The sequence below is a fragment of the Penaeus vannamei genome, chromosome 42 (genome assembly GCF_042767895.1).
Source record: "Penaeus vannamei isolate JL-2024 chromosome 42, ASM4276789v1, whole genome shotgun sequence".
Taxonomy (NCBI): domain Eukaryota; kingdom Metazoa; phylum Arthropoda; class Malacostraca; order Decapoda; family Penaeidae; genus Penaeus; species Penaeus vannamei.
In genome coordinates, this window is record NC_091590.1 from 4,812,598 (window position 1) to 4,825,097 (window position 12,500).

Consider the following 12,500-nt stretch of genomic DNA (forward strand, 5'->3'; position numbering starts at 1 on the left):
CAATTAACGAAAGAAAAGACTCTTTGAGTGTATCCAGAAGCATGTCGGTTCGTTTCTTTTATATCTCTCTTCCATTAAACAAGATTAAAAATGCTCCTGGAAAATTCAAATCCCTTTGAGTCAGAAAAAAAAGAAAAAAAAAATGAAAATAAGATAAACTAATAAAGAATAAATCTGAATTTTCCCTATGAGCACTTGGCGAGTAAAATTCACTAGTGTTTAATGAAAAAAGATCGTTGCCATCAGAAAAACCGGACGAGCGTTAGATCATATATGCCTTTTTTTTTTAACCATATGAACGACTATAGAACAAATGTACGCCAAACACCATCACATGGAAAGACAAATAATACATATCATTAAATATAATCATAGTTTACAGCAGTGATTCCCAACCTTGATCACCTCGGAGTAGCCAGTGTAATAATCTTTCACACACCAAGGTACCCCTGTATTTAGTACATAGAATACACTGTATATTATGCATTGTGGTGCCTGACACGTGCGAGGATGTTGGCGTTTGTTGTTGAGGAATTACGAATTAAAATCACTGCCATTTTGTAATAAATACGTAATTATTTCTCGCGGAACACGTGGTGGGGGTCGGCGGAACTTCGGTTGGGAATCTGGTTTAAAGGATATTCGTCCCAAGCAAAAGAAGAAAAAACAAAAAAAACAAAAAACAATATAATCCATATATATACATACATATATATGTATATATGTATATATATGTATATATATATATATATATATATATATATATATATATATATATATATATATGTATGTATATATATACATACACACATACATACATACGTATATATATATATATATATATATATATATATATATATATATATATATATATATATATATATATATATATATATATATATATATATATATATATGGATTATATATATACATATATGTATATATACATGCATATATATGTACATTTATATATACATACATATGTATATGTATATATACACATATATATATATATATATATATATATATATATATATATATATATATGTATATGTATGTGTATATGTATATATACATATATGTATATATAAATGTACATATATATGCATGTATATATACATATATGTATATATATAATCCATATATATATGTATATATATATATATATATATATATATATATATATATATATATATACAAATATATAATTCATATATATACATATATATACATACAAATATATTTACATATATGTATATGTATATATATATATGTATATATACGATAATTTTAACTACATATTCTTAGACCTTATACAGAAAAAAATCATAGATAATGTCTTTTAAGATATCGTAATACAAAATGTAAAATCTACTTAAATACAAACGATAACGTAAATGACCAGAAAAGAAAACGATGTGACAGTCCTTGGTATGCATATGCTAAGACGACTACCAATTACCACGCAACATAGAAAAGGGAAGTACTCTACGACGGGCAAAGTTTAATCCAGAGGATAAAGTCATTAAAAATATATTGGATATCAGCAAATTCCATTCTGATAAAACTGGTTTATACCGTAATTTGTACACCTTGAGTACATCAACACCTAGCACAACTAACACTCGAGTAACCAGTGCCTATACTGATGAATCTACCGTTTATATACGTCTGTAAATACACTACAATGAGATCTTACACTGAATATTGTGAGCGTTAGCAGGAGGTCTCCATAACAGAGTGACTGGGGGAGGGCGGGCCGGAGCCCTCGCGGGAGGTGGGGCTCGCTTTTGATTGCTGGGGAACAGGGGGGGTTGTAGCTCTGGGGGAGCCCGACTCTTTTGATTTCAGAGGGCTGGTTGGCACTGGGGACTTGGGCGAACTCGACTCGTCTTGGTGGACTCGCCTGCACGGCTTGGGGGAGGCGGGGGGCGCTTGGGGCTGGGTCGACACGGAGTCGTCACGAGTTAGAACGCGTGGACTGGCTTCTGGCTTCGACTGGGAGAAAAATTTATCTTCACGGTTTATGAAAGGGGATTTAGGGGAACATGGAGGAATCGGGGGCAAAGATTTGTATGAATCCTGACGTTGGAAACGACGGGGTTTCGGCTGAGGAGAGCTTGGAGGGGGCAGTGGCTGGGGTGAAAGGGAATCTTCACGACTGAGGATGTGACCCTCAGGTGAACTTGCGATGTCTGAGGACTGAGGGAAAAGTGTGTCCTGATTTATATAAGGTCCGGGCGAACCCGGAATCGGTGTCTGGAAAACAAGCGAATCTTTGTTTATGAAGGGGGACTTAGGAGATGCAGGAGGCAGTTGTGATTGGAATGAGCTCGAGTCCTGACGCTGCAGTCGTCTAGGTTTTGGCTTTGGGGAGCTAGGTGGTGCTGGAGGCTGCGGGGAGCTAGAGTCCTGTCGTGTCATAGGCTGTGAAGAGCTAGAAGGTTTAGTTGGTTGAGTTGGCAACGAATCATCCTGATTTATGAAGGGAGACGCTGGGGAACTTCGTACAAGTTTCGGCTGTTCTAAGCTTGGTGCTTGGCGCATGATGCAGGGAGATATAGCTGAAGCGGGAAGGATTTCAGTTTGTCTGGGAAGTAGAATATGGCGGTCTTTGAATGGAGATGGTGGTGAACTGGGGGGAATGGGCGCTTCAAGAGATTCTTGCCGATCCATGAATGGAGCTGGTGGAGATGTGGACATTATCTGGCACTGGAGTGTTAGTGAATCTTGATGGACCATAGATTTTGATGGGTAAGAGGAAGGAACTTCTGGCTGGAGTATAAGTGAATCTCGTCGACTTCCATAGGCTGTATCGGGAGAAACAGCGGAACTTTGGATACTAATAAAGGCTCCTGGTGGGGAAGTAGCTAGCATCCGAGAATGAATTGAATCTGAGCGACCTGTGATACTCGCTGGTGGAGAAGTAAAAGGCATTTCTGAGTGAAGCGAATCATGACGACTTGAATAAACTGCTGATGGAGAGCTGGGAGGCATATGTGACTGAAGTGAGTCACGTCGACTTGTATAAACAGCTGATGGGGAACCAGGAGGCATCTGAGACAGAGGTGAGTCACGGCGACTAACGAATATTGCCGATGGAGAGAGAGGAGGTATCTGTGACTGGAGTGAGTCACGTCGACTTGTATAAGCTGAGGGGGATCCAAGAGGAATCTGAGACAAAGGTAAATCATGACGCCTTTCATAAATTGCTGATGGAGAGGCAGGAGGCATCTGTGATTGAAGTGAGTCACGTCGACTTGTAAATATTACTGATGGGGAACCAGGAGGGATTTGAGACAGAGGTGAATCACGACGACACACAAAAGTTGCTGATGGAGAAGCAGGGGGCATCTGTGACTGATGTGAATCCCATCGGCTTGCAAAAGCTGCTGCTGATGGGGAACCAGGAGGAATCTGCGACAGAGGTGAATCACGACGCCTTTCCAAAGTTGCTGATGGAGACATAGGAAGCACCTGTGACTGAAGTGAGTCACGTCTGCTTGAAAAAGCTACTGCTGAGGGGGAACCAGGTGGGATCTGGGACAGAGGAGAATCGCGACGCCTTTCCAATGTTGCCGATGGTGACATTGGAAGCACCTGTGACTGGAGGGAGTCACGTCGGCTTGCAAAAGATACTGCTGAGGGGGAACCAGGTGGGATCTGAGACATAGGTAAATCACGACGCCTTTCCAACGTTCCTGATGGAGACATGGGAAGCACCTGTGACTGAAGCGAGTCACGTCGGCTTGCAAAAGATACTGCTGAGGGGGAACCAGGTGGGATCTGAGACATAGGTAAATCACGACGCCTTTCCAATGTTCCTGATGGAGACATGGGAAGCACCTGTGACTGAAGCGAGTCACGTCGGCTTGCAAAAGATACTGCAGAGGGGGAACCAGGTGGGATCTGGGACAGAGGAGAATCGCGACGCCTTTCCAAAGTTGCTGAGGGAGACATTGGGAGCACCTGTGACTGGAGGGAGTCACGTCGGCTTGCAAAAGATACTGCTGAGGGGGAACCAGGAGGGACTTGGGACATTGAGAAATCGCGACGCCTTTCCAACGTTCCTGATGGAGACATGGAAAGCACCTGTGACTGGAGGGAGTCACGCCGGCTTGCAAAAGCTGATGATGGGGACCCAGGTGGGATCTGGGATAGAGGAGAATCATGCCGTCTTTCAAAAGATGCTGAGGGAGAAGTGGGAGGCATCTGTGACTGAAGTGAATCACGTCGGCTTGCAAACGCTGATGATGGGGATCCAGGAGGAATTTGAGACAAAGGTGAGTCACGGCGACCGGCAAAAGTTGCAGTTGGAGAAGGGGGGATTTGGGACTGTTTGATCGATTCTCGACGATCAAATTGAAATGGTACAGGAGAAGAAGGAGACATTTCAAACTGGAGTGTTTGTGAATCTCGACGATCTCTATACGGAGACGCTGGGGACATTTGTGGTTGTGAATCTCGACGATTTTTAAGCACGCTAGGTGAAGGAGGGGGAATTTGTGGCAAGGAATTACGTGAGCCTTGACGATGGAGGCGTCTTGCTTTTGGTAACGGTGAACTTGGAGGTGCCGGGGGCTGGGGAGAACATGAGTCTTCCCGCTTCATCGTCGGACCTCTAGAATGCGGAGAGCCAGGGAGAGCCGGAGGGGTGCTGGGATGATCCTGCTGAAGCCGGGCAGCCGGTGATTTAGGGGAGCTTGGGGATGATAGCAATTTGGGAGATCCCGGCTGCTCAGCATGTAGTCGTTGGATTGTCGCATGTGGGGAAACAGGAGATGCAGTCTTACGACGAGAAGCGTAGTCCTCTCGCAAGAAACGAGGTGTTGATGGCTGGGAAGAGCTTGATGATTCTAAAACAGGTGAGGTGTTATCTGAATCATCCCGCTCAAGCTGGGTAATCACCGAATGGGGAGTGCTTGGAGGCGTAGGCATGCTTGAGGAACCAGTGCCAGTGTCTTCTTGCTGGAGGGGTTGGGATGTGGACTCGGGAGAAACGGGTGAGTCTGGAATGTTAGAAGAATCAGTGTCCTCGCGCTGTATACGCCTAACTGTTGGGAGAGGAGAGCTAGGAGATGACACAGAATCATCACTCTGGAGATAATGTGTTGATGACTTAGTCGAGCTAGGAGATTCAGGAATGTGGGACGAGTCAGAATCATCGCGTTGGAGATGTTTGCATGTTGGAAGAGGAGTAGCAGGAGGGGTTGATAAATGAGAAGAACTAGAGTCATCACGTTGGAGAGTCTTTGATTGTTGTGGAGCAGTGGGAGACGTTAGCTTGGAGAAGGTTGAATCATCGCGATGGAGCCGTCGGACCTTTTGATGGGTTGAAATAGGAGCCAGAAGATGGTTGGCATCAGAATCGCCTCGGTTGAGTCGACGGACTTTAGGATGAAGATTAGCAGTTGGCGTAAGGAACTGAGATGATGCTGACTCTTCACGCTGAGCACGTTTGTGTGCTGGGAGAGGGGAAGTAGGAGAGGCCTTTGAATCACGGCGATTGGCTGTGGGGGAAGGTGGGAATTGGGGAGACTCAGACCCCTCACGAAGAAGACGGCTGCCAATAAGTCGAGGGGACCCAGGCGAGGCTAAGGACTGTGACGAGCCAGATCCATCTCGCTGAAGTCTGTGTGCTAGAGGAAGTGGCGATAGAGGAGACGCCAAAGACTGGGGAGAGGCCGAGTCTTCTCGTGACAGAAGATGAGCGAGAGGGTATGGAGAGCTGGGGGGTGCTGGGGGCTGATTTGGATCGTCAGTATCTGTTTCCTCCATGTACGTCGGCAATGAATGATGTCCTCCTTGGTCATCGTGCTTGAGTGTGGGACTTGCAGGGCCGTATGTGCTGTACTGGCGCCTGAGCATTCGCCGTTCATTGCGTGTTGCTGGCCGTGAAGATCCGGTCTTGATTGGTGGTGGTGTTGGCTCAGGGGGACGTGGAGGAGGCTTCTGTGTAGCGGCTCGCACTGGAACCGGCGAGGCAGAAGGAGAACTGTTGGGTGACCCAGACGGGCTTGTATCATTACTAGGATTATCTATGCTTAATTCTGGCACCATCAGATGGAATGATACTGATTCACTGGCATCAGAACCAGTAGAAGATTCACTGGATCGTCTTTGATGTGATGCAGAACTATCTGCTCTCTGCATGGGATTCTGCTCACTATCAGCCCTCTTAAAACTGCTCGCTGCCTCCTCTTTCATTTGAGGTGTAGTTGCTGAGTTAGTTCTCCGAAGTGCAGGTACTGTGAAAACTGCACACATTGGCTCCTCTACACTACTAGTTGGGGCGAGAGATGTATGGCTATTGCCTAGATCACTATCCGATGTTATTGTTGAATGAATAGCTAGTTTTTCACAAGAAGCACTCAAATTGCTGCTTATTGAAGGCAACACCAGTGACTCCATTGTGGGCGCTGACAGCATAATACCAGGAAGCGGATTATCCTGGTCTTCACAGCGCTGCCGTTGAAGCATCTTTTGGCGACTTCGTTGGTCTTTGTTGGGTTTATGCAGGTTGCCAAGGGTTGGAGCTCGAACAGGAGATTTGTAAGGGCCAGAAGGCGATGCAGGACCAGAGGGATTGATGCCTAGCCTGTATGACTGAACCACCCGCTGGTTCCTTGGAGAAGGTGACCGGGATAAGCGCCCCATGATAGACGTTCCACTCTCCATGCTCTCCGAGAAACTGCTACAGGTTTCGCCAACAGAATCTTCCATGAAAACAGAATCTGACCCAATGGAACGACTGTCGAAGTCAGGGGAATCTAGGGACAGGATCGACTGCACTCTGCCACGCCCAGGCAATGGCAGCCGCGACAGCTCCGAATTGTCTGAAACGCTGCGGACTGACCCACACGGCGATATATTTGGAGTAGGCTGAATAACATTGATATCAATCGTTTGAATCCATTCCGCAGTGGCATGATCGCTGTCCCAGTCCATTCCCCCGAGCTGCAGCAGAGGCTTGTTAGTCCTCGGAGGGACCCCAGGAACCCCCAGAAGAGCCACGGAGTTGATTTCAGCGGGCAGGTCATGCGTGGAGGAAGAAGCGCTGTAGCCATCGCTGCTCGACCCCGTAGACTGAAGGCGCACACCAGGCACTCGAAGGAACTCCGACCGACACTGGAAAATAGTGGGATTTATAGCGTCTCTGTGGATACCATTGGCTCAGAATTTTTATTTGACGTTTTGGGAATTTTAAACAAGTTATGGTATGTGGATTTATAAGTTCTCTGTCGATACCATGGGCTGAGATTTTTTATTTGAAGCTTTTTGGAGATTTAGACAAATTATGGTATGTAGATTTTATGGGGTTTTGTTGAGTATTCTTGAGAAATAACGGCCTTCCTTATTTTGTAAGATTATTTGTTTTTTAGTAATAACACTGTTGCTCAAATAATGCATTCCATACAGGATAGAGTATACTTAAATCTTTTTCGGAAAAGCACACCCATATATGATAACCAACTGACTAAGACATCAAAGTTACCCATCATATATCTGCATTTATTTCACACAAAAGATACGACCCCATCTCAGTTTTTTTTCCTGGCTCTGTAGCTAAGACAGCAGATCGAAAGCGCGCAGCATGCAAGGCTATTTAGCTGCTACCTCTGATATAGCTAAGATACTTTAGTTGTGAGATTGATAAAGGCGACTACATACCGTATGCCAAGTATGGATTTTTTTTTAAATATATCTTATTATCATTATTGTTACTTTTACTACCATTATCATCACCATCGTTATCTTTATCCTTATCATAATCCTTATCCTTAACATCGTCATCATCATCATCATCATAATCATCAATGTAGTTGTCCATTGTCATTATTATAATTACAAGCATAATTAACAATTTTTCTTATTATCACGTTCATAATATCGGGACTATTATTGCTATAAACACAAGTGAAATTCTCATCATAACAACTATTATCAAAATTATTTCCATCATCATTATCACTATAACATTGAGTTTCATTATCAAGTCTATTCTAAAGCTCCTTACCTATATCTGTTGAAGGAGAAAGTGTTTTATAACGAATATATATAATATAGTGTAATATAGCGCAATTAAATATATATATATATATATATATATATATATATATATATATATATATATATATATATATATATATATATATATATATATATATGACATATATATATATATATATATATATATATATATATAAATATATAAACATATATGTATATATATATATATATATATATATTTCTATATGTAAATATATATATATATATATATATATATGTGTACGTATATATATATATATATATATATATATATATATATATATATATATATATATATATATATATATATATATATATATACATATATACATGTTTTTATATATGTGTACGTGTATGTATGTACATGCATATATATATATATATATATATATATATATATATATATATATATATATATATATATATATATATAAGCACACTGGAACTGTTGAGTGTGGGTTGAGATTACATCCACTGACTGCTGTTCCTGTGGCAACGCCTGACGTACAAATGAGATTTCGAAATTGAATGGTTTAGAGTAAGAAGACAGGATACGCACACACACACACACACACATATGTGTGTGTGTGTGTGTGTGTGTATGTACGTTTATTCAATATCGTCACTGTCCTTATTATCATTGCTATTTCATGCCTATTGATTTATTATTTTTTAAAAATAATAAACACGGTTTTGTTTTTAAATTCTGAAAATGCCTACAACCATCGCATTGTATTTTTTTTCTATCTAGGAACTTTTTGTATTTTTATTTATATATATTTTTTTTACAGAACATCCCATAGCATATTTTGTGAATTTCATTTTCAGATTGTATTTTGAAGGTTATCAGATACCGAATGCCAAATCAGGAAAGAAAAAAGAAAGAAAAAAATATATGCCATGACCATGATAGTTATAAAGGAGGACTCCAAGTGGACGTGAAAACCTATGACGTCACAATCAATAGATTTGTGAATGTGGAAAGCAAGCACCCCCCCCCCCCGCAAAAAAAGAAAGAAAGTAAAAAAAACAAAGAGGATCACCTGAACTTTGACCTGTGTCCCATGACTTGCAAGCAGAAGCGTGTTTGACCTGTGTACAACAGTTTTTTATGAAGCAGGACCGAAAATTCTCGATCCTACAGCTTGAACTTTGACCTAGAAGCATGTTTGACCTGTTTTTAGGAAGCAGGACCGAGACCCCTCGATTCTACAGATTGACCTTTGACCTTGAAGCATGTTTGACCTGTCTTTAGGAAGCAGGACCGAGACCCCTCGATTCTACAGATTGACCTTTGACCGAGAAGCATGTTTGACCTGTCTTTAGGAAGCAGGACCGAGACCTCTCGATCCTACAGATTGACCTTTGACCTAGAAGCATGTTTGACCTGTCTTTAGGAAGCAGGACCGAGACCCCTCGATCCTACAGATTGACCTTTGACCGAGAAGCATGTTTGACCTGTCTTTAGGAAGCAGGACCGAGAGCTCTCGATCCTACAGATTTACCTTTGACCAAGAATCATGTTTGACCTGTCTTTATGAAGCAGGACCGAGACCCCTCGATCCTACAGATTGACCTTTGACCTAGAAGCATGTTTGACCTGTCTTTAGGAAGCAGGACCGAGACCTCTCGATCCTACAGATTGACCTTTGACCTAGAAGCATGTTTGACCTGTCTTTAGGAAGCAGGACCGAGACCTCTCGATCCTATAGCTTGAACGTTGACCTATAAGCATGTTTGACTTGTCTTTAGGAGGCAGGGCCGAAACCCCTCGATCCTACAGGTTAAACTTTGACCTAGATGCATGTTTGACCTGTGTTTAGGAAGCAGGACCGAGACCTCTCGATCTTACAGCTTGAACTTTGACCTCAGAAGCTTGTTTGACCTGTCTTTAGGAAGCATGACCGAGACACCTCGATCCTATAGCTTGAACTTTGACCTAGAAGCATGTTTGACCTGTCTTTAGGAAGCATGACCGAGACACCTCGATCCTACAGGTTAAACTTTGACCTAGAAGCATGTTTGACCTGTCTTTAGGAAGCAGGACCGAGACACCTCGATCCTACAGGTTAAACTTTGACCTAGAAGCGGTCCTCCGTCGAAGGTCAAACCCAGACTCCCAGACCAATATGAAGGAGTAAGCATCACCTTCTGATCGGGGGAGAACCCAGGGAAGGGGGTTGATGAGTCACGTATATCCAAGAAGTGGATGGGAGAATAGGGAAGGGAGGGGGAGGGGGTGATACAGATGAAGCAGGGGGGGAGGGGGTAATGGGGTGTGTTGGGAGGGAGTGGGAGGAAGGGGCGTAGAGGGGGGGGGCGTGAATAGGGGGAAGGGATGAGTGAAATAAAAATCTGGATTGGAGTAATGGGGGGGGGGAGAGGGTAACGCGATGTGTTGGGAGGGAGTGGGAGGAAGAGGCCTAGGGGGGGGGGGGCGTGAATAGGAGGATGGATGGGTGAAGAAAAAATATCTGGAGTGGAGTGAAGCACCGAATCCTTCAAGACTCGACCGATTAAGAGACACGTGCACTGTTCCTACCAGCCGCCGTGGCACGCAGGAGGGCAGGTTGGCCAGACATGACTGACAGACTAACTTGGGCAAGACTAGAAGGCCAGACCTACCGACTGGACCACAACCTGGAAGGATGGACCAAGTGGGTCGGGAGCAGGCCGTCACGCTCGACAGGACTCGCCGTTGTCCCACGGTTCCTCAGAGAGCTGCCTGGGGGAATCTTGAGCCTGGAGAAGGAAAAGGGAGGGTAGGGGGGGTCAGTGGCATGCACTACCAGGAAAAAGAATCCGTCGACTAGGGCCAAGCGGGGGACGACGAGGCAGAGGGAACGGGGAGACGACTTGGTGGAGGAAGGGTCGTGCTGGAATCAGAGGCCAAATGATAAAAGGGAATTGGCGGATAAAAAGAAGGATATTTTTACGGGATTTCAGGGGTTTTAAATGGTTGAATACGTGCATGGGGGTTTTAAGATTCATGGCAAAGAAAGTAGCAATCAAAATCAGATGCAAATTTTGGTAACATGACAGTATTAAGAATTGCAGGCTGGGTGACTGATCCAGAAGTGTCATCAACAGAAAATGACTCATACTAAAGAGACAGCATAACGGGTTGCAAGCTAGCATGGCTCTTTAAGAAACAAAAGAACTAACATCTGTAAATATAAAACTAAAAGTAAAAAATATACAGTTGTATTTATAACTGTCGTAAAAGTGGCACTGAAAAAAGAACCAGAGATACTTTGAGAATCATACATAACAAGAATTAAGCTGAAATCAAAGACACAAACCAAAGAGCATTACGTATACGGCAGCAACAGGAGGCAGTAGGATAATGAGAAAAGAAGACGACATTGAAAAATTAGTCATGTCATTAGGAATACATTTTCCATGTTATAGAAAGACTCCTGGACATACGCAGGAAGAAGCACATATAAAAAGGAAACGTGTTTGAAACTTGAATAATATTTAGTTCGTTTCATTGAGGCAACAAGAATAAAGATAGCAAAAAGCGTTATTGAAAGTGAATGGCACATTGTCTAAAATGTTCGAAAGGAGAAAGCATGATGAACTGCAAAAGATGGAATATGTATAATCTGTAAAGGAATGAGTAGTATTGTGAAGGAAGGCTTCTATGTGCACAGGGGGGAGGGAGGGAAACGCAAAAGGCAATGCATAAGAAGGGACATTCAAGTAAAACTTCGAGCAGTCGACCTCAGCTTGCAGTCGAGGTCAAGTTGGGTCAAATGGAAGAGGTGATTCCTTAGTGAACTAATTAACAAGGCTGTTAACGGACAAGGGCAGTAGTGACTAGTCAAAATGAGGGAGTTATGGGGAGAGTTGCCGAGGAAGTGCAGCGGGATGGGGACCTTGATATCTTCTATCATTACGGAGGAAGCACCAAGCAGACCTGCCTTCGATACTACTTGAAATGAAGCCAAACAACAGCGGGACAAAAGCCCACCGAGTGATTTAACAGAGCAGACATCCCGGCGTGAATCCGCTTGGTTAATATATTAATGAATAAAGAAATAAAAAACAAAAACTTACCGATTAGACTGAAGGCCACAGTAGGGACTAGAACTTAGAAGAAAAAAACTACTGAACTGAGACTGTATGAAAGGGAAGGGTCTAAATTCAAGACCAAAAGTAGAATGCAGAAGACACTGACACAGATGGTTATGCCTAGAAAAGGGATCTCGTATGTAAAAGACTCGACTTTAAAAACAAACAAACAAGAAGCTTCATTATCCGGGAGTGAGTAGGGGGGAGAAAGGGGGAAAGAAATATTTTTTTGTTCTACTTACTGCAACTAAGTCTGGTGGATGGACTTACAAAATAAAAATAACAAAACAGCTCGTTCGTCTTGCTTATCTAATCACGTGCAAACTGCATAAAAGCAAACACTAAACAGGTTATTCACAAATAGACGAAAATAA

General features: G+C 42.9%; 1 protein-coding gene across 3 annotated transcripts in view; it reads right to left on the reverse strand.

Moving 5' to 3' along the window:
* Window positions 1–1,305: 1,305 nt before the first annotated feature.
* LOC113813549 (proline-rich protein 36) overlaps window positions 1,306–12,500 on the reverse strand; it is a 274,063-nt gene continuing 262,868 nt past the window's right edge. For all 3 annotated transcript variants that reach the window (XM_070118431.1, XM_070118429.1, XM_070118430.1), the window contains exon 7: window positions 1,306–7,128. In XM_070118431.1, the coding sequence (XP_069974532.1) occupies window positions 1,717–7,128 (5,412 nt within the window). In that variant the 3' untranslated portion in view covers window positions 1,306–1,716. The remainder of the gene's footprint in view (window positions 7,129–12,500) is intronic.